General features: G+C 37.5%; 1 protein-coding gene across 1 annotated transcript in view; it reads left to right on the top strand.

Moving 5' to 3' along the window:
• HMCN1 (hemicentin 1) overlaps positions 1-26,727 on the top strand; it is a 219,917-nt gene that overhangs the window by 59,670 nt on the left and 133,520 nt on the right. Inside the window, exons 32-48 of the mRNA XM_072128125.1 lie at positions 1,464-1,745; positions 2,867-2,975; positions 3,839-3,984; positions 5,612-5,763; positions 6,124-6,247; positions 7,863-7,964; positions 9,162-9,344; positions 9,801-9,952; positions 11,336-11,459; positions 13,932-14,107; positions 14,912-15,008; positions 16,555-16,677; positions 18,246-18,407; positions 20,717-20,998; positions 22,185-22,352; positions 24,045-24,158; positions 24,407-24,490. Of these exons, the coding sequence (XP_071984226.1) occupies positions 1,464-1,745; positions 2,867-2,975; positions 3,839-3,984; positions 5,612-5,763; positions 6,124-6,247; positions 7,863-7,964; positions 9,162-9,344; positions 9,801-9,952; positions 11,336-11,459; positions 13,932-14,107; positions 14,912-15,008; positions 16,555-16,677; positions 18,246-18,407; positions 20,717-20,998; positions 22,185-22,352; positions 24,045-24,158; positions 24,407-24,490 (2,580 nt within the window). The remainder of the gene's footprint in view (positions 1-1,463; positions 1,746-2,866; positions 2,976-3,838; positions 3,985-5,611; positions 5,764-6,123; positions 6,248-7,862; positions 7,965-9,161; positions 9,345-9,800; positions 9,953-11,335; positions 11,460-13,931; positions 14,108-14,911; positions 15,009-16,554; positions 16,678-18,245; positions 18,408-20,716; positions 20,999-22,184; positions 22,353-24,044; positions 24,159-24,406; positions 24,491-26,727) is intronic.

Raw genomic sequence — 26,727 nt, 5'->3', positions numbered from 1 at the left:
CTGTTCCCGTGTTCCTGCATTCTTGTTCCTGTGCTCCTGTGCTCCTGTGTGTTCCTGTGTATTCCTGTATCCCCGTTCCCATCTACCTGGACCTCCCATTGCTGACCCCGGATTGGACTTGACCACCATCTCTGCCGCCTGCCCTGACCCTGAGCCTGAACCTGACCACGAGACTGTCTTCTGCTAACCTCGACCTCGGCTGCCACCGCCAACTAGTTGCACCTGTGGAACGACCTGGTGGTACCGCGCCGCAGCATCCCGCTATGGGGCTAGTACCACCTCCTGTGGTGGTCCAGAGGATCCACTGATCCTGAGTCCTGACACAGTTTAAAGCCATAATAAAGAATAGCAAAAGTAGAAAATAAACCCTCCTGCAAAGTATTGTTTTATATTGAATAGGTATATGTAAATCTTACTAGTGCTTCATACAGTCTATGGGGTAATTTATCGTAGGCTTTTCTTTTATATTCACAAACTTTTTTGGGTGAATTTGCATATTTGCCCCCATATTTGCTACTTTTCCAATCACCTAGTAGACTATGTTTTGCAAGGATTTTTCAGCGATGTGCGTAATATATATTTAAAATCTATATTTGGACATTTAAAAAAAAGTTGTAGTATTAAACCGAAATGCAGTAAAGTGGCTCAATTTTGGCACAAATAAACTACAATCCCGAACAGGCATAGGTAAAGGTTTAGAATGGGTAAAATAAAGATATATTGGTTGGCACAGCTGACACTTCATAAAGGTTAACTTCTTAAAGCAGCTCTGCGGGGATCACAGTATTGGTTAACAGCAATGTTAGGAGGTGCACAACCAATGTAGACAACAATGTTTTCAAGAAAGAAAAAGTGTGACACTCACCAAACTTGCTGTAGATACTTGAATTTTAAGGTTTAGAAGGGGCTTCAAAAGAATAAGCAACTTTTGTGCAACTTTTTAATAAAAAGGTGCAAAAAACAAGAGACACTCATCTATCATCCTCTAAATTAATGAAACAAGACAAAACCCAGAAAAAGCAAAAAAGGCATGCAAAAGTGTTGTGACTGAAGACATAGTTATGATATTGCCTGCCAACAGTGATAAATCTTACAAAGGGGAGCTGCCACAGTGATAGGAGCAGAGGAAGAAGCAAAAATCTGTGTAAAATGCAAAGTAAATGGTTAAATGTTATCTTTATCATGTTAGACACACTAGGAGATTAAGATACTTTTATTCATGGACAAACCGCTTTAATGTTGGATTATGATTTATACAAAATATTAGCATACTGCTATAATGGACAAAAACATTATTTATTTGTTAACATAGAATTTTTAAAGATTTAGAAATCTTATGTGTCTCAAATAATAAGGTCTGTAAGTACTGGAGTAACTATAATAGTACATTTCTCATAGGACCCTGTGCAAAATGTTCTGTAATGTGAATGACATGTTAATATCTAGTATATTTTGTTCACAAGTTCCAGCTACAATTGATGGAGATTTAAGTACAATACAAGGTAGAAAGGTAATCAGAGGTAATGCTCTTTTACTGGAGTGCGAAGCCAGGGGGCATCCTTTACCGATGATAACCTGGCTAAAAGAAGGAGTACCGGTGGAGACAAGTTACAACATTCGCCTTCTGTACAATGGCAAGAAACTGGAGATTAAAAGAACAGAAGAGCCAGACCAAGGACTGTATGTTTGCGTGGCAACCAATATAGCAGGAGAGACCGAAATCAAATATGATGTTCATGTTTTAGGTTAGTAAAATGTTGTGTCCTGAGGATTAAATATCCAATTTAAAGTTGTTCTGATCTTACAAGCTTTGCTGTGTTGTTTAAATTCCTAAAGGTTCCTAAGGATTCACTCATTTACAGTAAATCTTTTCAATGAGCACCAACACAATAAACCTTCAATAGTAAACTAGGTTGTCCAGAATCACTGTACAGGCGGTCCCCTACTTAAGGACACCCGACTTACAGACAACCCATAGTTACAGACGGACACCTCTGCCCACTGTGACCTCTGGTGAAGCTCTCTGGATGCTTTAAAATAGTCCCAGATTGCAATAATCAGCTTAAAATTGTCTGCAATTAAGCTTTATTGATAATTCTTGGTCCTATTACAGCAAAAAAAATTTGAAACTCCAATTGTCACTGGGGCAAAAAAAAAAATTGTCGGGAACTACAATTATAAAATATACAGTTTCGACTTACATACAAATTCAACTTAAGAACAAACCTACAGTCCCTATCTTGTATGTAACCCGGGGACTGCCTGTATTGGAGACTTCAACATTTTCTTTACTTAATTCTACATCTTCTTCAGTACATACTGAAGTTTATAGCTTGTTTTTTTAGCTCAGCACCATCCACTTCAATGGAACCTAGGTGCAAACAGGCTACATGACAAAAGCAAGTCACACTTTATTGCGAAGAAAATTTAAATAAAGAAAAGTCAAAACTAAATTGATGCTTTTAAAGTATTTTTTATTCCACAAATATATAAAATAATGATTATATGTACCACCAATTATGTCTATTCAGCAAAAAATAAGTCCTCTAAGTAAAAATAATGTATTGGTGATGTCAATTCCCATACAAAATGGGCTTGGTCCTTGTGGTTTTAGTGTATATGTAGTGATGAACATGTCTTTTTTTCAACAGTATTAACTATGTAACTAAACATAGAATTTTGGATGTAAATATATAGGAAAAATTAGTCAAAGAATTGAAAATAGCTTTGAGTTAAAGTGTTGCCTAGGACAATATTTCTTTGATATGTAACTATTATCATAATGCATCCATTTGTTTATTTCATTGCTTAAATTTTATTTTTATATTATTATTACTATTATGTATATTTTTTTTATTTATCAAAGTATCACCAACCATAGAAGATAGAGATATTGTGGGAGAATACACTGCTATTGCCAATAACCCCATTGAACTGGAATGTTATGCTACAGGAACTCCAATACCAACAATAAGGTAAAACAAGAGAACAGCTATACACTACATACACTATAAAATCTAGAAATGTCCTGACCATTTATCATATGCTTTCACTAAGAGATGGATGGAAATGTATGCTCTGTTCAGAAAACATATCAGTTTAATTCTAGAAACTTCTATTAATTCTATACAACCCAACAGGATGTATATTAACATTTATTTTTAAGTAGACTTTTTAAAACTGTGCATATTTTCTAAACTGAGCATATGTGGCTAAACAATTTATTAAATTGTTACATTCTACATTGCTACATTCACTATGTTGTATTTATTGTTAGTGAAAGAAGTAACAGACTCTGTACCAAGGGCCACAGGGAAACAATTTTCTAAGGAAAGGCTAGTGGACACGGTTATTTTACCTTTTCCATTTAACAAAACATGCTCCGTTCGTGAACATTGGACCTTGTGCTGACCAGATTTCTTTGACCACTCTGTGTTGGGGACATGCATGATGGCAGGAGTCCCTGCTTGCAGAAAAACAGCGCAGGCTGATTATCGCACAGCACTTGTATGTTTTGCAGCGGCTCCTTGCATCACGTCAAACTATGATGATTGGAGTCCCATCCCTGGCACACTGTTTGGTCTGTTAAATCTGGTTACAACATGGTCTCAGAATCATAGGATATTGTTTGCTTCCTTGGTCATATATGACAGCAAAGAGGTCAATACAGTAATAGTAGTGACACCCGCTACATGCGAGTCTGCAGTGCCCTATTTCTCAGGAAGCTGAACATGTTGTGCTTCCTCTCCCATCATACTATCCAGGAGAAATTCCTATTTAGAAGTTTCTTTTTCATCTTTCATTGATTACAGCTTTTATACACTTTTTTGTTTGAAAGGTGGTTGAAAAATGGAATCCCTCTTCAGTCAGATGGACAAAAACTTATTATTCTAGAATCAGAGTCATCAGATAGTGGATCATATGAGTGTATTGCAGAGAATGATGCTGGGAGCAGCAGAAAACTGATCAATGTCAATGTGCACGGTAAGTGTTAACAAATGTATTGACGATTTCATTTATAGAGAACAAACTGTAAGTAATTGATGCTAATAGATGTGGATGCTGAAAGCTCTAGAGATACAGTAAAAAGCAACAAAAACTTTCCGGCATCTACATCTACCTAATGTTTATATTTGTGAAAAATGCTTGCCATATTTGTCCATTATCGATTCTTTCATTATTCTAAAGTAGCGAGGCACATTTTTAAATTTTCTGTAGGACTCCTCTATATTGGAGTGTATTATACATTTCATTAGGTCCTACTAGAGCCTAAGAAAAGTGTAAAGGTGGTGAACTTAATTTGGTCTACCTCATCCATAAAGATTGACCAGTTAGATTGAGAGGTCAGCATTCATCATAATCTAATGGGTTAGAAGGCCAGGATCAGAGTTCTCTTGTATATACATTGTATATATTGCCTGTAACATACAGCTGATTCTACTTAAAATAGTGTGAATACCTCAATTTTGCCATACACACTGCATATTAAAGACTACCTTAAAGGGGATACTAATAAGCTTAAAGGGGTATTCCCATGAAGACAATATTCTCAGGATAACAAAATCACACATTCTCTAGTTCACTGTTATTAACAGTTACAGCTTTGTACAGATATAATTCCAACCTGTCTCTATGAGTCCTCGTGTTTACAGTTTCATTTGTCCCTGAATAGGACTGTAACTCTTCTTGCTATTGTTGGATTCTTCTCATGAATAGCTTCTCTTGTTTGCATGATGCAGTGCTCTTTGTCTCCTGTCCCTCCCCCCTGCATTACAAGACCAGCTCAGACATAGGCACTTCCTGCGGGCATCAGCATCATGGAGAGACTTACTCTACAAGCTACAGACAAGATATGGTCTTTATAGCAGGGCTGCATGTTTTATTGATTAGGTGAGGGAGCAGAGGTGTCATGTGTTACATCCATCTCATCATCTCTCATCTCTGATCAGTTTCATCTCTTTTTTTCTGTGTCAGATACTAGTAGAATATTCAGAAGGAAAATAAAAGTGGAGAAACCATTATAATCTAAGTACATTGACAGCACACAGCATCTCATAGCACAGAGTAATCATGAAGTGTTTGCTGAGAGAGTCCTTGGCCACACTCTGGAATTTTACACTGACCATCACTGTATACAAAATTGTAAAGTAAAGGGTTAAAAAGGATCTTTATTGTGTAAACATCACTAGGAAATTAAAATTTAAGAACTTTTTTTCATGGGCAAACCCCTTTAAGGGAAGAAATGCCATGGATAAAGAAGGAATCACAAACACCTAATTACTGCTGCCAATGATTGGTTAGAAAGGCGATGCCAGAACGTGCAATATACTGGTCATGTTGATGTATGAAGTGTCACTGCTGCAGAAAAATACACTCAGACAGAGGAGTGGTATCCACCAAAGCTTTGCTTCTGGAGCACAATCATTTCAACATGCGATTACTTCATGTACTTTTTTTTACTTCATGCTATTGCCCCCCTTTGGCCTAATTAAAAAAAATAAAAAAGTAAAATATAGTTATATCTATTTAATGTGTCTAATGTTAAAGTAGTCTATTTAAGTCAATATTAGCAGATGTGTTTAAACATACAAGCATCATTTATCTATTGCAGTTCGTCCTTCTATTAAACCAGAGCGATCACCAATATCTGTTCTAATGCTCAAATCTGTAACACTTCAATGTATTGCTTCTGGAATTCCAAGTCCGCACATCACCTGGCTAAAAAATGGCCAACCATTTAATGTTATGAAAGGGAATATCAGAGTAAGTGCACCAAATTTTCTTCACACTTCATTCCATATACATCACAGTTATTGCTGCAAGTCATACAGAAATAGGCCCGAGGAAAGATGGGACTTTGAGCTTACAGTAATTTGAATGGCATCATGTATACAAATATATGATACATAATACTTACCTTCTGTTTTTTATTCCTGTATTACTGAGAAAACTGTCACCAAAACCACGGGTTCAATCCCAGACTTATGGAATCTGGATATGCCTTTGGCTCTTGCTATGGGAAACCTAGCCCATTCAATTCTTTTTTTTTAATTATATTTTAGTTTTGCTTCCATTATCACTTATACATGAGATAACACATATCTTTTATTTTTATTTATGAAGGTGGAATCTTTTGGTCGCATTTTGGAGTTCAAAAGCACATTACTAGAAGATGATGGAAAATACACATGTGTCGCTACAAATGCAGCTGGAGAGGTTGAGCAAAGCATTGTGTTGAAGGTTTATGGTACATGTCATGTCTCCGTTCCTTGTAAATTCTTGCTTTGTTCAGTAGAAGGGCAGTTGTTTTTTCCAATAAAATAAGATCATTAAAGAGGATACCAGGGATAATTGGTGACATATTAATAGTGTAATAGTAAAGAGAAACCAGGGGTTGTGAAAATACATGTGTATAACATTTGCACAGCTGCATTTACACAAACATGTCCACATGGCTAAGGCTGGGTGGGCACACGTTGGGCGTGCTGGAGACGGGGAGCGCTGCTCACCCCTCCCCTTTGTTTATGAAGTCACACGGCAGTTCATAGCGACCCATAGCGACAAGCTGGTTGCCGTGGTTGCTTTAAGATTTACTATTGGGGTAGTGTCATTGTTCCTAAATGGATTGCAGATCTAAGAATAAGGCTGCATTCACACAAATATACAGCAGCAACGGTCCCCCATGCTAGACAGCTGCAAACACCTCCAGCATACAGTAGCTATCTCTGTGGGAAACTTTATGTACAACTCCAGTCCACCTTGTCATGGGTGCCCCCGCGATCCATGTCAAAGATCGCGGGCACACCCATGCATCTCTTTGTTGCGCTGTGCCCCCCGGCCAGCACTCACCTCTCCACGTTCAAGCTCCCTTCCCGACTAGGCCATGCGCGCCTCGTCACACGAAGATTTAAAGGGCCATTGCACCGCTGATTGGCGCTGGCACTTCCAGGTTCCCCATAAAAACCGACAGCACCCATCACTCCCCACCGGATCTTTGCGCTCATTAGCCTCAGGGGAAGCTTCCCAGTGTTGTTCCCGTTTCTTGTCTTGTCTTGAATTCCTGTTGTAACCTCGGACCTGACCTTGCATCTCTGTTGCCAGCCCTGACTTCGTGCTTGCTCCTGACTCCGAGCCTGGTTCCTGATTCTTTACCTTGATCTTGGCTGCCACTCCGGGCTAGTTACAGCAAGACCAACCTGCTTTGCGGCGGGCTCTGGTGAAGACAAGGTGACACTTAGTCCCAGGTGTCTGCTAGTACCATCTCCCGCGGTGCTCCAGCGGGTCCACTCACCCTGAGCCCTGTCACACCTGAAACAGTTACCTAATGGATAAGGTTTAATAATGATCCAGATGCATCAAATTCAAGAGGATGGAATTTGCATATTTCCCAGCAATTCCATTGGCTGGCCATAGACAGACAACCAGATGCACAATGTTCTGCATTGTCCAATGAAGGAACATATAAAATGTTACTTTTCCATCTTCTACTACTTTGACTAGCTGATAGGATTGTGATGCCATGAACAGCTGTATTTTACTAGGGGAAAATGAGCAATTACAAACACAGCGAGTGTGACTAATGCTGTCAAGCTTTGGTTTTAGGTGCCAGCAGAATCTATAAAGTCTATGCTTGAAAGGAGGAGTGTATTTAAACAGCTTTTATGTATCAAAAGCAAACCATATTGTAATCTTCTTAAGAAAAAAGTAACCTCTTATTAGTTCTCCAAAAACACCCTATGGCCATCGCCTGTCAAGCAGGTTATATATTTTTTTACAAATATTGTAAAGTTATTATGTAACATTGTGTGATAAAGTAGATTGTGACTTGCTTTTAGAAAAAGCTTTTTTATTTTATCTTGCAGAGCCACCAAAAATGGAGCATTCTACCAATGTTGTCTATGAAACTGTGATTGTTAATCAACTGGTAACTCTTGAATGTGCTGCTTCTGGGAAGCCTAAGCCAAGTAGGTTGAAATAAATTGCAAATACAATAGAAATAAATATTTTATATCTATCTATGTATCTATGTAAATGTGGTAAAATTCAAGTCCGCACAGTTCCTAAGTCTCCTTAGAAGGGGGGGGGGTGCAGTGCCCCCCTCCTTGTGCAGATAGGTATTTAGAAGAAGCGGGCAGCACTCCAAGGTTCAAAATCAACAAATGGTGATTGAAGTAAGTGGTGACGTTTCAGTGTTGTACACCTTTTTCAAGCAATTTAACAAGTGACCCATAGGGGGTATATAAAGGAAACATCGTATGTAAAACATTTGAGGAGGTTTGTCTTAAATTGCAAGTATGGATTACAGAATAAAGTGCATCATTATATCTATTACAAAATTCATGTTCAAGTGCTTGAGTGCAAATAACATACATGTAGTTATATTTAATATGCAGATCAAACAACAATAGATAGATAATAATGTGAACACAATGGGGCACATTTACTAAGGGTCCACGGATCGCATTTCCATTAGGTTTCCCGACTATTTGCGCTTCATTCAACATGGGTTTTTGGCGCATGCGATCGGATTTAGGCGTTCATGCAACACAAATCGGGGCTGTGGCCGTCGGACAACCCGACTGATTCGGAACTAAGCAGGGAAGCGACACATGCAGGATATTGGCGCATGTGATCTCGTGATCTGTGGGGGTCCCATCACTAAGACCCCCAATGATAAGCAAATCAGAAAACTTTTTGTCACTGGAGAACCCTTAGAAGTCCACAAGGGATCTCCTATGGTTATTTTAGTATGAATAAAAACTAGTATTTAGACTATGTGCCACTTTAGATTAGTAGATAAAGGGCGATTTCCATCTAGACACATTGCTAGGCATCCATATTATTTTTCATTTTTAATATCTCTGTAACTCTCCAACATTAAATCATGGGGAATAGATTCATAGTCAGTCTAAATTTACAGTAAAAAATCCCATTTTACATTGATGTGGTGAAGTGTATTATACTGTTGTAGTGGATGTTCAGTTACAATATTATTTTCCTGGTTATAAATAAAGTGAGACAGTGTTTTATACTGTCTTTTGAAATATGTATATGTATATTGCAAATGAAATAACTTAGTAGCGTTGAATTACTGTACTTTAAGATATAATGAAAAGCATTTTATAGTTATTTTCTATTTTCTGCTTTCTCTATCATCAAAGTTGTCACCTGGTCAAAAGATGGCCATCCCGTCATAGCCACTGGTGAGACATCAGTTACCATCTCAGATGAAGGGCAGATACTACAGATAACTAGCGCACAACCCTTTGATGCTGGTATTTACAAATGTGTAGCAAGCAGCATAGCAGGATCAGCAGATCTTACATATGTATTGCAGGTACACGGTAAGTGCAATTCACATCATTTCTTATAGCTGGGGCTCATGCTGAAACTCCAGTAATATACAAGTATAACAGACATTTTTTATAAAAAAAGAAAAGGTTCAGCAGATTATTCAGAGTTTTCTGTTTCTCTGTTAAGTAGTGTATTTCATTTCTTATTTGGAGCCTTTTGACAAATTTTTCCTGTATAATATTATATCTACTAGCATATTACACTAATAGTATTTGAAGTGTTGACAAAAGTTAACCAATTCTTTAACCAAGTATGTACAGTATGTTGAACTTTTTTTTTCTAGAAATTTTTAATGGGGTTTGTTTATTAATAAACAGAGATATTGACATGGATTGTGCATTTTTTCTATGCAAAGACATAGGAATAATATTTTCTTGGTGAAAACATGGTTAATACTGTTGTACAATTATGTCAGTGTTTAGCTATATAACTCTTTTTACTTACAGTTCCACCGTTTATTTTTGGTTCAAATGAACCTATTAATGTGATCATCAACAATCCCGTGAGACTAGAATGTGAGGCCACTGGCTTTCCAGCACCAGCCTTAACTTGGCTTAAAGATGGCAGACCAGTCTCCAGTTTTAGTGGTGGAATTCAGGTAATCGTTCACATCCATCTAACAATTTATGTATGCCAATACTCACACAAAAAACATCTGCAATTTAGTTCAATTGGAAAAAGAGACATTATTTACCATAATCTAAAAAGAAAAGAAAAAAAGAAAAAGGCATTTATGTAAATAAATGATATTAAATGGTATCAGTGGATGGGATGCCGAAACTGTGAACTGTATGGGTGCTGCACTAACCCAATCAAACCACTGCACATTGGGAGAGACTCTCTGCTTCTGGCTCATTATACTATGTAGTTCTGAGATGGTGGCCCTAACAGTCTAATATTGATGATTAATGAAATATCCATAGTTTAGATCATTGTCAGTAATTGTGCAATCTGCTCGCACATGTTGCGGTTGCACTGTGTTCAGCAAGACAGAAATAATGTGCTCCAAAAGGGTCATGTTAGTGCTTAGTTGGAGTTGTTGTACATGTAATACAGTGGCTCAACAGTATTGCCTTTAAAAAGAGATGGGGCACATTTCCTGAGCAATGCAGGGGGAGCCAGATAATTGTAGTCCATGCACCAGTATTCAATAATCGTGTGCAGTTCGTCTCACTTTTGATAAATCTGGACCATAGTATTATATTCTATGCTGGGTAGCTCCCAGATATGTTAAAGGTTAATCTTCCACTAAATAAATGGTAGATTTCTTTTAAAGCACCTAAAACCTGAAGGCAATCTAGAGTTACACTTAAAAAATATACCTTAACCTATCCTGCACATAACCCAGGAACTGTCTGTACTATGCTAGAGCAGAAGCCAAAGCTTAAAGGATAATCAACATTCTTCCATTCATTTGGAAATTAATTTACTATTTCAATATTACTCAATAATATTCTTGATAATCATGATAACTGGATACAAATATTTATAGATCAGCTAAGATGATTGGTGGTTATCCCCATACATACACAATGGGGCACATTTACTAAGGGTCCTGTGGCTGCGATTCCGTCGGGTTTTCAGAATATTTCCGATTTGCGCTGTTTTGCGCTGCATTGCCCAGGGTTTTGGTGCACGCAACCGGATTGTGGAACATCGGCGCCACAACAGAAATCAGGGGTCGTGGCCGTCGGACAACCCGACGGATTTAGACAAACCGCAGAATTTTAAAAAAAGAATTGTGTCGCAAGATCAGCACTTACATGCACCGGGAAAAAGAAGGTGAACTGTGGCGGACCTCGGAGCAGAGCGACACCTGCTGGATATCGGGTGCACGACCTTAGTGATTCCCAGCAGACCCGAATCCTCATTGGACAACGCGACACGGGATCGCGACTGGACCGGGTAAGTAAATGTGCCCCAATATGATGAAATCTTTACTGTTTTTGCACCTTTAACCATCAAATTTCTTTTATTATAGATTTCTTCAGGTGGCAGGATTCTCACATTAACAAATGCACAGGTTGGAGATTCAGGGAAATATACATGTGTGGCCCTGAATGCAGCTGGAGAACAACAAAAGGAATTTGACTTATCTGTGTTTGGTAAGTGTGATGTTACCTACCCTGGACAGTTATATTTGTGTAGTTCAGTTTTCCTTTGTTTTTCTGGGACCTTGGTACTGTTGGCCTATCTATAGTATACGTCTTTTACCCTTACACAACACAGTCAATTTTGACTTTCACGATGCTGCCATGTTTTCCTTTGTTTTAACATCAAATTACAAAAGCTGTGCCTTTTTTATTTTTCCATGTATGTTGTTTTGTCACTAACAATGCTGTATGCTGTTTTGCCATGAATAACAGGTTATCTTTATCCTGCAATCTGTACAATTTGGACAAAATGGTTTGGATTGAATGATTTGTTGTTTTATTTTAATTTTTAAGAGGGGACTAAAATGTGTGACCTCTATTACACTTTCAGTACACTGCAATGCAGTATTACAGTGTGTTCTGTTGTCAGGACTGTGTGCTCACAGCTACACAAAGCATTTAAAGTTTCTTAAAACTTTTAATGAGACTTTATTCAAATGCTATATTTATCCATAAACGCAGTCTTTAACCAGATAGTGCACTAAGACGTACACTTACTTCTTGATGCGCATGGGGGAGTATGAAGAGAGTTCACGGGCTGAGTCCTCTTCACAGTCACTGGGAGTTTGCTTCGCTAACACCTGTGATTGATGCAAGCACCGATCACGGGTGTTAACGGTGGTAACCTCCAAAGCGGTTTGCACATTATAATAGAAGGTGTGAAAAATCCCCATATACTTCCATACTGTAGCATGGCAGTATATGGTAGGATCAATCAGAAAACCTAGGGTTAAAGTACCCTAGGGAGTCTTAAAAATAGTAAAAAATAAAAAGTAAAAAAAAATATATATATATATTAAAAAAACCTAAAAATTCTAATCACCACGTTTCCCTAGAAGTCATATAAATATAAATAAACAGTAAAAATCATTAACACATTAGGAATCGCCATGTCCGAAAATGCCTGATCAAAATATAGTACTTGTTTTTCACTGAATTTAACCCCGTAACGGAAAATATATTATATTTTGAAATATATAAAAAATTCAATAAAAAGTGATCAAAAGGTTGTACAGTCCTAAAAATAGAAGATTTGAAAACGTCATCAAAAGTCACAAAAAATGACACATGCACAGCTCTGTACACCAAAGTATGAAAAAGTTATTAGTGCCAGAAGATGGCAAAATGAAGATTTTTTTTTGAACAGGAGGTATTAATTTTTGTAAATATATGAAAACATTATAAAACCTATACAAATTTGGTATCCCCGTGATCGGACTGACCCAATGAATGAAGTAGACATGTCATTTGGGGCACACAGTAAAAGCCGTAAAATCCAAGCCCACAAGAAATGACGCAAATGTGTTTTTTCAGCATTTTCACTGCATTCAGAATTTTTTTTCCGCTTCCAAGTATACGCAGCAGAATATTAAATACAAGCACTATGAAGTGCAATTTGTTACGCAGAAAACAATCCCATGCACAGCTCTTTACATGTAAAAATTAAAAAGTTATACATTTTTGAATGTGGGGAGTGAAAAATAAAGACGCAAAAAACGAAAAAGGGCCTGGTCCTTAAAGGGTTAAATACAGGACATATGTGGCATCAGCTCACTGTTATGTTTTGAATGCTAAGCATGTAGAACACTTGGTGCTAGATCCATTCTTTGTACTAATGTTGCTGACCATGGTCCAAGGGGAGACTTTTAGCCTTGACCCATCTCTATATACTGGTCAGCTGGATTATGTATTAATTATTGCTGATATACAGATGTATGGATGGTTAACTTGACATAAAGTGAGTTAACTTATTAAGATATAACAGAAAATGGGTGGTTCCCGCTATTCACTTACACTACAGACTGTCTTTTCACGCCAGGTTTACGGGTTAAGCCATAATATTCAGTGCTACATCTGTAAGGGCTGTCTGCTTCGAAGGGGTTAAATGGCCACAAATCATATTGACTCTAGGTGGGTTTTGGACATGACCTGCATCTTTTTTCCTGTATACCAAGCACATGACTATCTATTATATAGAGGCTGTGTTGAGTATTGCAGCTTAATTCAATGCTTTTCAACTGAACTAAGCAGAAGCATTTCCATTTTATCATTGGATGTCAGATTTCTGAATTCTGAAAAGAAATAGCAGCACTCTCAAAAAGGCCCATGTCTCTTCATCCAGAGGACCCCAGCCAATCAGATATTTTCTATGGGTTGTAGGGTATAAGCAATTAAATAAGTTTTCCTAGGAGGCATCTCATTAGAGGCTTTATGTTACTACGGTGCAGATTCCAGTCAGTCTCTTGATGTGCCAGGCTGGGCTAGAATTATTGTCAGTCATGTGAACATTGTAACTAGTCAGCCCATGCAATGGTCACAGAAGATGAAAAGTCGATGTCAGTGGAGAACATGTTATAGTTTTAAACAAAATGATATCTATGCAGATTTTCCATAGAACTTATTTCATCCTTTCATTTACTACAGTGTCTCCGAACATCATGGGCGAAGAGCAAAATGTAACAGTCCAACTCGATCAAACATTGGTACTAAAGTGCGAGAGTAGTGCAGTCCCCCCTCCTGTGCTGAGCTGGTACAAAGACTGGAGACCTTTGGTAAAAGGACCAGGTGTTAACATTTCTGATAATGGGAGTGTTTTGCAAGTAAGCCAATGCTTTATTACTTGTTTTCACAGAAGTCTATGTAATGATTATTATATTGTAGAAGGCTAAACCATTTAATAGTTTATAGAATATTTTAGCCTCTAGTCAAGCCACTGCCAAAGTAAATGGAGCTGCAAACAATAGTAGTGCAATGTGCAATAATAGAGTAATTTGTGCCCCTGGACTAAAATATACTGAAATTCAAGTAATATAATGTACACACATACTTTAACAAGAAAAAAAGGGGAATGAAGCACTGAATGTAAACAGGTGCCAGCTTAGGTCCTTGATATCCAAAGAATAATGTTTTTACGCAAATGTATATAGATGGCATTTAATATGTTGCATAACATGACTGAATGCTATATATGACATTGAAGATCACATGTACTTTACAAATATGATGCAAACATACAGTTGCTGGGGTTGTTTATCAGGGCTTGTACTCCATTTTTCTTACAAATCACCAGGGGTTGCTATTAATTTCCCCCTATGCCGCCTCATTCCCAGTCGGCATGCTGGGGACTTCTCAGAAACAACAACAACAGCACCATCACAAGTTGACCTTAATTAGCAGGACTAAGCTCATGCCACCCCCACTCATGTGTTGCACTCTTACACCCTGAGGCCACATCCTCATCTTGCTTCCTGATAAATTATGGCACTGTGAAGTGGCAGATTATTATCCTTTACCAGAAGCGTTGCCAGTATAAACACCTTTGCATGCAGCATGTAAAAGTTGATGAATCATTTTGTATGATAATTATGTATACTTTTATAATGCACATTTATTATTTTTTACAGATTGATGGTGCTCAGGTAAAAGACGCTGGCCGATATTCCTGTGAGGCTGTTAATGTTGCAGGAAAAACTGATAAAAATTTCAATGTGAATATTTTGGGTATGAAGTTATAGCTTTTTGGTACTTCCCTGTCTAAAAAAGGCTCGATATTCCCTTTCTTCCTACTCCATATTATGATATCAAAATTGCAGTGCTCAAACTGCAGCAGAAAAAAACAATGGCTGTCAGCTCTAATATACAGCCAACATCCCTCTTCAATGACTGGAATTAGGATCATCTCTTATTCAGGTTATTTATTAAGCTGCAGTAAAACTAATTTTGTAGAGGTATCGGGATCCTTTTGAATGTCCTTTGCAATGCAATACCTTTTCACAGGCCTAGTACTGTTACACTGACCTGCAGTGATGCTTTGAAATCCCACGCCGCTTCTAACCTCTTAGTGAGACAAATAAAAGTTAACAAAAATAGACTAAATAAATTAAACATTTTACAATGTTATTTGCATGGAGTTAAAGGGGTATTCCCACAAAGACAAGTTTCTTATATGTACTTAGGATAACAAAATAACACATTTTCTAATTCATTGTTATTAACAAAAATACAGCATTTAATAGATATAAGCCCAACCTGTCTCTATCATGGTTGTCATAGTATACACAATTTTAGTTGCCCTTAGACACGACCCTGTAACTTCTGACTTGGGGTTGGGTGGCCGCCATCTTGGATTCCTGTGTGACGCCATTATGCTGATATTTCTGTCTCTCTCTGCTACACTGCCACTTACACTGATTCACTTCCTGCCAGAAAACAGCACATGGTGAGGAAAGTGAAGATGCAAACAACAAACTGCAGGCCGATAAGTGATCCGGGGGAAAATGGAGGCAGGCACATATCTGTGAGAACAGAGATGTAGCAGAGCTGACAGTGTAGAAGTCTGTCATGCCCCTATGTAATAGGCATCTTGTGCATCTCATCTCATTTCATCTCTCCTTCTATGTGTTAGTGTGTTAGTACAATGTCAGAAGCAAGATGAAAGTCCAAATACAACTGTACCCTGATAATGTAACCACATTTTCTCCCCACAGAACTAGATGGATCATAATGTGCCTGCTTAGAGAGTCCCCACCCAAACCCTGGGATTTTGCACTGACCAGCCTAAGGAGTGATTGGAGCTAAAACAGCAATAAAACTGAGTAAAATTGTAAAAGCACAAAAATACATAAGTAGATCTGATGTTTTTTTCCCATTTCAAAAATATTTTTAATTATCACTTTTTAATGTATTCTAAAATAGTGCCACACTAATCTACAAAAAAAAGTTAAAACAAGCCCCATACAAATTTTTCTAATAAAAGTAAAATTTATGAAGCAATGAAAAGTAAAACGAAAATGCATAGGCTAAAGGTTAAACATAGACCAGTATGCAAAGGGTTAAAATGAATGTGAGTTAAATGTTGTGCCACATGCAGGCTATAGACAAGTGCACTGTTTCTAGAAAATGAGCCACGTCTCATTCTAGAACTGAATTCTAATCTCATTCTTATTCTTCATAAAAATTCTGATGCCTCTTTGGTTTTTTCATCTTCTCAATTTTAAAGTTTTTCCATTTTCTAAAGTTTTGCTTCTATTTCCCTACAAAATCTCAGTGCCTCCAAAGATTAAAGGTCTAGCTGAGGAGAAACCTATTACTCTGATTGAAGGATCGCTAATAAGTCTTGAGTGTGATTCCAGCGGCATACCGGCTCCGGCACTGTCATGGAAAAAAAACAGTTAGTACATTGTTTAATTAATTAGTGGGCTTTATTTTCTATTAATTATATTCAAGTATAAAAGCTTTTTTAAGTGAATATATTTCCTGATTTTGACTACATTTTTTTTTACATTCTATACATCCATGAAATACAACCTCTTTTAATTGTATGATTCTACCAAATAAGATTTGAAAATATATCTGGTCCTTATAAGGTAAACTCAACAAAGACAACCTCAGATGAATAGCAACACATAACAAACTCCATCTTGTTATTATTTAGCTAACAAAAATAGTCAGAAATGAAGAAACTTAGTGTGAAACATTAAGTATGAATAAAGAGGTGCTGCTGATCAAATCCTTGTTATTAATTGATCATCATCAAGTGTGACCACCTCTATATAAGCACAGGTTTTGTTTGTCAGCTGGCAAAGGAAAAATAAAGAAATAGCAATGATCTTAAAGAAGCAATTGTTGCTGCTCCTCATTCTGAGAAATCTTTTAAAGCCAAGTTCAAACAATAGTTGATGTTGATCATTCTATAATAAAAAAATGACTCAGGATAGATGAGAATCTTTCCTGGAGTTGACATTTTGGCAAATACACCATAATGTGAGGTAATGCAATGCTTAGAGGGATTGCAAAATAACACAAGAGCCATATTTTAAAATCCTCAGGTACTAGTTATAATGTTGAATGTTTCATGATTAGGAAAAAAACTTGTAAAACTAATGCACAGCACCACTGTGGAGGATATGTGCAATATAATATGTTAGGGATTATAGCCTCATTAATGATGCTTGTTGAAGGCAGGATAACGGTGGTCCAGCTAGTGGGAAAGATCACATCTTCAGAAGCCTAACTAGAACCATGTTTTTTTTTACTTCAAAAGAAAACCTTAAAATAATGGGGGGCATAATTTTATAAGGAGTTTTGAAGATACAGTAAATCCTAGCCATGTTTGGATTATATACGGTATCCAAAATTTGGGGAACTGGACAAATGCTCACCTGAGTCCCAGTCTATCCCAGTACCACCCTGGCTTTGGGAGATATGCAGAACTCCTAGGGAAAGCATGGAAGCAAAACTGTAATTGGTTTCTTAATGTGATGGGGTCCCAGCCGGGCCTGGTGACATCAGTAACACCTTCTGTTTAGAAGTTTTGATCCATCTTTCATTTGGGGAGATTAAGCTACAAGAGTTTAAGCTACCTAAAAACTGCAGCTTGGTCAAGACAGGCTCATGTAACAGGAAAATAATCCTAAGAACAACATTAAATATACAACAGGTTGGCTGAAAAAAAAATAGAGTGTTGTAATGTACCAGTCAAAGTACAGTATTACAAAGGCCTAGTTAACCCAAGAAATATGTTATATGAACATAAGGGTGGGAAAAATGGTGCTACTAGCTATTCATCGCCATATCAAAAAATGACATCCGTGCTAAGTATATTCCATTGGGTTGATAAAAAAGAATGTGACATTCAGCACTAAAGATTCCCTACAAATTCATTGATGGTAATTAGATCTCCATTGAGTACAAATTAATTGAAAGCAGTGTGTACAGAACTTTATACGTGTTTTGTAGGTATTCCATTTAATCCTGAGGAGTCAGGCCGGATTCGCTATCTTTCTGGAGGTCGCCATCTTCAGATTTCAGCTGCTGTGAAAATGGATGAAGCTGCATACACTTGCACTGCTACTAATACAGCGGGGACTGCAACAAAGAAGTACAATGTAACAGTTCTTGGTAAAGGATAACATATTAATATCCTGTAATATCCGGAGTGTCACTTATTTATACAATATTACAGTCAAGTATTTCCTGGTATGTTCAAAACTAATGATTCTAGTGGTCTATAATAACCACTGCCAGGAACCATATCTTCCAGACGTTCAATAAATGCTTCAGATGGGAATGTCCCTTTGGTTATCATTTTCCCTTTCATATGTAAATCTGCACCTAGGGAGTGACAACATAGACTTCAAATGAATGCACCAGGAAAAAAAAAATATCTCAGCTGTGATGTATCTGGAACACATGAACACAGGGGGAGATTTATCATACGTCAGTGCTCGTGCGCCAGCCCCCATCCGACGGATGCATCAAGAGGCGTAATTTTGGGGTAGTTTTGTGGAAAAACCTGCAGGTTTTCAGAGTACGCCGGCATGGGGCAGGGTCACTCCCATGTCTGCGCTCTCCGCCAGGGGACGCACACCTCACTGTGGCGGAGTTGCAAATATAATCACTATTTCTCGCAGTGTGCAAGAAATTGTGATTATTTCTGCGCTTCTACACCAGAAAGTGGCATGGAAAGTTCCATAGAAGCTCTGATAAATCTCCCCCACAATCTTTATGGTAATATTGCTGTGCACATGTGCTCATTTCCCTTTTAATGTAAATATAGCTTCTGTATTCCCTCCATGATTTCTTCCTGAGTGTGCGACAGAAATAATTAAAATAGGAAAGACTGTAAACCCCCACTGAACACAGGAGTAGCCCCTTCTGAATATGTTAGTTTACAGCCACTTTAGGCCTGTAGCTCACAAGATTCCAAAAGCATTGTATTGACATTTGGTGTCAGAAGTGAGATGCAGTGATGTCATTTCACATTAGTCCTGGAAAACAGATATCCAATCTGTGGTTCTGGCACCTGTAGACAGAAGGCTCCGTATCAGAGAATGATAAAGCAGGGAGTTCAGAGCTTCCTGCTCTATCATGCACTTCAGCTATTTTGGAGTCATTATTTATCACAGCTTATCAGTCATAGCATAATCACTGTCACCAGTCAGTCTGCACTCAGTCCTCAGTCTAGTATAATCACTACCACATGTCACTCTTCAGGACAAAATGGCCCACCCCCTGCCCATAGTGGCAAGTGGGTCAGAGAATGCCAGAAACTTGTAAGGATGGGGAGATTCATGTGCTTTCTCCACCAGAAAACCGTCAGAGAAGCCATAATGAATCGCCCCCATTGTGTAGGTTTAAGCTATTTAGTTTTTTTCAGTCTGTTAGGTTAGCTTACTTTGCACTAAATATGTGCCACAAATTGTCTGAAATCATTCCCATTTTTAGTAAATTGTCCTCACAGTTCTTACCTAAATGTGTCTTGTCTTGTCTAGGGGAAGGCACTGTTTTTTCAATATGTCAGGGACGACCATATTACTCCAAAATCAACTTTCTAAATATATGCTAATGAACCACTCCAGCTGACATTACCAGGGCGCCTCTTGGCTCCACCGAGTTGTAATTTATCCACACCACCACAATTAATATACCCCCTCGTCCGTCCCACTTGAGCTGCAGAAAGCCAGTGATGTCACCCGACTGTCTGCAAGTCTTATGCATGCGCAAGAACACTTTCCCTTGTATCCAGCGCGGCAGTGCAAAAGGGTTCTGGCACATGCAGACAGCACCTGCGGCTTAAGCGGGAGGGATGTAGGGGGCATATTGATTGTGGTGGCATGAATAAATTACAACTTGGTAGAGCTAAATGTTCAGACTCATTGGCATATTTTTATCAAGTTGATTTTGGAGTAATACGGCCATCCCTGAGATATTAAAAATCAGGCCTTTCCCTGGGTTAGGTAACACGCATTTAGATGGTAGATGTCCTTTAAATATGTACAAACCTGGTCAGAAAGATTTCAGTATAAGGGCAGTTCTGAACAGGTTTGTTCTTAAGTTGAATTTGTATGTAAGTCGGAACTGTATATTTAATAATTGTAACTCCAGACAAATTTTTTTGGTCTCTGTGACAATTGGATTTTAAAAATGTTGGATTGTCATAAGAACCAGGACTAACAATAAAGCTTCATTGCAGACACCTTTACTAACCGATATACCTTTTTTTTAAACCTAAGACTAAAGTACAGTCAACTATCAACATCCAGAGGTCCGTTTGTAACTAGGGGTCATCTGTAAGTCGGGTGTTCTTAAGTTGGTGGACTGCCAGTAATGGCTATTCCCCCCTAATTCATATCTTGTTCATAGTTTTGAAGCTTATGTTTTGAAATCATAAGTTGTAGTGTGACTTGTATATGTTTCGTCTTGCACAGTACGCCCTACTATATCTGATAATAGAAAAGTTCCCTATGAAATTGTGAAGATCCAAGGAAGTAATGTTACTTTTGAATGTGAGCCCAATGGAGATCCAATACCTATGTTGACCTGGTTAAAAGATGGAAATCCTGTGCTTAAAGGAGATGGTGTCGCTTTCTTCAACAATGGAAGACAGCTTTATCTAGAAAACATTCAGCTCAAAGACTCAGGCTATTACGTATGTGTAGCTGTGAATGTAGCAGGACAAGCTGATAAGAAGTATGATCTGAGGGTGCTTGGTGAGTATAGTGTTTGCTACTAGCAGACTTCTATAAAGCTCATGGTGACACATTTTTTTTAAAGAAATTTTGCATAGAAAAAATAGTAAAAGGAACTGTAATACATTATTAATACATAATTAGGTCAATAATGGATACGATTACATGTTTCCACGGACAACAAGAGAGAGGAGTGTAGGGGGGGCAGGAGGAGCTCAAGTTGTACACATGCTATTTTCGCATACAAGTGTAGTTCCAGTCTACATCTGACAACACGATGGACAGAACTCCAACTTGTTAATAATCTGTTTTGCTATGCATATATGAGATATTTATCACAGTATACTTATCAGGGAAAAATACAGCATACACAATTCTGCTCTTAGTCTGGCATGAAACTTGCCCATTGGAGTTAATGAATGCCTTAAAAAAAGCTGGCTGTACATGGATGCGTGAGTTTCAAGGAAGTAACTGATAGCTGTAAAAGTCTGTCACAGGATGAAAGTAGGACAACAAAAAAACCCAGATCTTTGGATAGTACTAGGATAGAACTAGGACTAAACTCTGACCAAACTTTGATGATTGAGCAGAGTTTGGTCACTGCATGTGTGGTACTGCCCTAAACCCCATACACTCATTGTGGAAAAAAAAACTTAAAAAGACAATCATGCAAAAAGTCAGTGTTTTAGACCTGTGTGCCATGATATATAGTTTTTCTTTAAAGGAAATCTACCATCTAAATCAAGCATGATAAACCAGGGACACTTACTGATAGATCCAGGCACCGTGACTGTGGTAATATTTTGTATTCTATGGACTCCTTCCTTCTAAAATTAACTTTTATAATTTATTTTATAATTATATTCATGAGCTGTAGCTTCACAGGCTGTTACAATGAGCAGAGCAAGTTCCCCTCCCCCTGAGAGCAGGGGGTTGGGTGAGATATGTTCTGTAACATCCTGTGAATATTCAGCACTGAGAGTTGCTGGAAACACTCCCAGAGCCCTTCAGGTCATTAATATAATTTAAAAAATAGATTTTAGGCCATGGATAACAAATATAAGAAGATTAGCATATTCACGGTACCTGAATCTAAAAGTTAGTGTCCCTGATTAATCATGATTAATTTTGATGGTAGATTTTAAGTAAGAAGTAAGACAGTATGGAAGGACTCCATTTACTAATAGCAATCTATTTATATTTTAAGTTCCACCAGCTTTCTCCAGAGGATTTCAAGAATCTGAAAATGTAAGCATTGTGCAGAAAAATCCAGTGACTCTTACTTGTGAAGCTTCAGGCATTCCTCCACCCAAAATAACCTGGTACAAAGATGGCTATCCCATTACTTCTGATCCAACTTATCAAGTAATGTCAGGTAACTCAAGCATCTCATGCCACAGAAATGGAATATATTCTGTACTATTGTGAAATCTAAATGACTAATGGCGGCAACAGTCCAAGTTGCAGTTGCAATTGGGGACCACAGACCAATTTGATCTCCTTTGACTTCTCTCAACTTAGGGAAGTCATAAAACCCATTAAGGAGAACTTGCTATTAAAGGCAGCTCTACAGGCCTGAGGAAACTCAAATACATTTTCCAGGATGGAATAATGACAACATCTTGCCTATCTTGTAAGGCAGCCCCCTTTAACATTAAACACAAAGCCTAATAACAAGGTGCAGAATAACAGGAATAACAGACAAGCCAGTATGTCAATTACCGTATATATGGAATTTTCTCTTCTCTGCACCAAAACACTATTTTATTCTTGTACATCATTAAAAAAAAGGCGGTGTGTGTACTCAAAAAATCTGACAAATCTTTATTTAGTACAAAACATCACAAAACCACATATATGAAGAGACAAGTTAAAAGCATTTAAAAGTTAAAAACATTCACAAAAGCAAATAAGCACTGACAAAGGTAACAGTGTTCACAAAAAGCCACATGTGACAGCATATGTCCGAAAAGAGGGAATATATTCCCTAAAGAGGGAATATATCAATTATTTACATAGTATAGTAAAATAGCAGGCAAACATCACACAAAGTAAACATCAGATGTAAGATATCTATAGGATAAACCTCCATCCCTATTGATACGTCTATTCCTGCAATACTTAGTCAGATCACAAGGAAGGAATAGGGCACATGTGGCCAATGTCACCCCTCTCATTCCTTCGCCTTCGGCGACTTCCTTGGGGGTATGTGAAATATGTTTAATATTTAATCTGCTGTGGCTATTTCTCTTAAAGCAGGTACTACCAGTGGGTACAGGGAACTTGTCACTAGGAGACTCATTTTTAGCACCCCACAGTCCCCACAGAGCATAGCACATACACTGCTTTATATACGCTGTTTTTGTATATTAAAAAAAGATTTTTAAGATAGTACATAAAATAAAGATATGTTATATTTCACCTTATAATTCCATGTGAGCACCTGAAGGTGGATATAGAGGAACGGTTACCTGAGGGGTTCTCTATATTGTGCTCCTCCGTGTGTCCTTTAGAAATAAAAAAAAAACACCCATCACCTGGCTTAGCATCGCCCCTGCTGCTACAGTTTTTTATTGAATTTGAAAAGAACACATGGAGGAGGGGTTTCCTGAGAGTATGGGGGGGGGACCACTCCTCTATATCCACACCCAGGGGTAGAGTGCCTAGTCACAGCTCACATGGAATTAAAAGGTACAATATAACATATCTTTTTTTTCGGTAAAATATTTTTTTATACAAAGTGCCCTTTTTTATTGTACAGAGGTACATCTAAGACCTGTTGCCCACAAGTGTTCAGAATCTAACGGACTGAACCTAGAGTTGATACATTGAATTCAGCATATAATGCTTGCAGAGAGTTTGTCTAGGCAAACTCGCTTGTGAGGAATGTGTCTTAGGCCATGCACAGATTTACCCCTTTCATGTGAAGCCACAGATCTTTTAGGAAAAAACAGAAATGTGACAGAGGACATTTCAGACAGGGGATCTGATATGCCACACTTCAGACATATTTTTCTTGAAAATCTTCTCCAATATCTTTGATGTGTTTTTTTTCTTTTATTCTTAGGTGGTATGATTCTGCGCTTCCTACACACTGCACTATCAGATGCTGGAAGGTATCAGTGTGTCGCCTCAAATACAGCTGGAGAGAAAAGTAGAAACTTCCTACTAAGTGTTCTGGGTAAATGCTTAGCTTTGTGGAGAAATTGTTTTTGATACCTTGTTGCATATAATTTTCCTTTATTAATTGTAATGTTCAGAACAATGGACAGAGGCAGATTTCTATTTGTAAACTACACAATCCTCAAGGTGTGTTATTTGGTTTTCTGTGTTTTTGTCAACACTCACATCCAAAATAATTTTTATTGACAAAACCATTGTTATTAAATGTTATCATTGCTAATTCTGAATATGTGTATTTATATTTAGTTTCACCGAGATTTACTGGAAATACTTTGGAAGATGTGAAGGTAAAAGAGAACAGTAATGTGACACTTTCATGTGAAGTAACAGGTAATCCGGCCTCATCCTATTGCTATAATCTTTGCATTTCATGATCATAGAGCATCACTATTCTCCTCCGATGTTCACTGGGGCAGGACATAGTTTCCTCATATTACACGTGGCTATTTAGAGACACAAATCTATTTTCATTACAGTTTTCCCCTTTTTAGTATCTTTCTCAGAAACCCACAATTCTTTTAGTGACCATACAAAATGCTACACAATAAACAGTAATTCCTGGACACAATTCAGGCAATCACTGATTTAAAGACATTCGACTTACAGATGAACCCTAGTTATAAACAGACCTCTATGCCCTCTGTGATTTCTGTATCCAAACAATTATAAAGCGAAGGTATGGGCACAAAGGCTTGAACCAAAAGAAAATAAAAAACATATAAATCACCAAAGTTGGAATCATGAAATCAATCTTTATTATTGAATAGGTAAAATACTCCAAAGTAGCAAACAGTGAACCACAGCTAGGTAAAATGTGTGTGTCCATATCTCCTCTATGTGCGACCGCAGCATTTAACTTGCCATTGCTGAGTCTTTCCCCCACAATCCCCCCCCCACCCCGTTTTCGGGGGGCACCGATCATTGCTATGGCAACCCTGGGGTCCAATCAGATGATTGCTTGTTCATGTCCCATGGTGTAAATAGTCAAAAAGTAAAAAAAAAATTGTTATTCAATAAAAAATAAGTTTATAAATCAATAAAAATGCCCATAAGCCCCTGAACATGTAAAGAGACATATAACACTCAAAAAAGTCTAAATCATAACACAAACCCCACATATATAGTATCACCGCGTCCGCATCAGCCCGTAGAATAAAATTAAATAATTACTGAACATGTACAATGGACGCGGTAAGAAAAAACTTTAAAAAACCCGCCAAAAATGATGATTTTTACCTATTGAATCCCACAAAAAATGCAACAAAACATATGTACTCCAGAATGATACTCTTACGAAGTACAACATGTCCCGAAAAAAAAAGTAAAAATGTTATGCCACATGGAAGACGGCAATGCAAAAATGATAGATTTTTCCCCATATTAGGGTTTTATTTGGCAAATTCAGTAAAACATAAGAAAAAATATTCATGTCTGGTATCCTCGTAATCGTATTGAACCATAGAATAAAGATAACATGATTATTAGGCTATACGGTGAAAATGAGGAAACTAAAATCCTGGCAGTTGCAAGTCCCTCCTTTCCTTCTGCACCTCGCTGTGCACCCATAAAACAAGTCACAAATTGCCACAAATTGTACAGTGGGTTTTCTCTTTTTATCTTTTGGAAATGTGTAAATTTTAGGGCTAAATGAACGTATAACCAACAAAATTTGACCATTCTAAATTTCACCTCCATTTTGATTCAATTACTATGAAGATCTCAAGGGGTTAACAATCTTCCTAAAAGCTGTTTCTGATAGTTTGAGGGGTGCAGATTTGAAAATGGGTTGATTATATAGGGGGTTTTAATGCTAAATATGTAAAATTTCATTCAAAACAGTATTTATCCCCAAAATAATCAATTCTGAAATTACGGAAAATCTATAATCTATTTGTAAGCCGCGTGACATCAAAAGAAATTATCCAGACATTTCAAAAATGATGAACATGTAAAGTAGACATATGGGAAATGTTATTCATCAACTTATCTAGGTGGTAAATCTATCTGCCTGAAAACGGGATGATTTTGAATTTAGAAAAATCATCATTTTTCTTTTTTTTTTTTTGTAAATAAACGCAAAACTTATCAGCCAAAATTTACCACTAAAATGAAGTACAACGTGGAGAAAAAACAATCTAAAAATTGCTTTGATAAGTAACAGAGTTCAAAAGTTATAACCATATAAAGAGATGCAAGTCAGAATCCAAAAATGGGGCTGAGCCTTAAGCTACAAAATGGCTGCATCCTTAAGGGGTTAATTATTGCTTCCATATCAACAGAAATTTTTCCAAATCTTATAGTCACAGGTCCCAAAAATAATTTAGCTGGAGATAACTTAAAAAACATACCTGTTCCAACTTACATACAAATTCAACTTAAGAACAAAACTTGAAAGCCTATCTTGTATGTAATCTTGGGACTGCCTGTACTGCACTGACCTGACTGCTCTTTTAGCTAAATAGAAACAATAATATAACAACTTTCAACGTTGCCTTGTCATTTAAAATGTTGCTAAAAAAAAAATGTCTCGTGATCTATAGAAAACAAAATTGACACGTAATGATATT

The sequence above is a fragment of the Engystomops pustulosus genome, chromosome 10, assembly GCF_040894005.1.
Source record: "Engystomops pustulosus chromosome 10, aEngPut4.maternal, whole genome shotgun sequence".
NCBI lineage: Eukaryota > Metazoa > Chordata > Amphibia > Anura > Leptodactylidae > Engystomops > Engystomops pustulosus.
The sequence above is the reverse complement of the archived record's forward strand: the minus strand, read 5'-3'. Positions and strand labels throughout refer to the sequence as shown.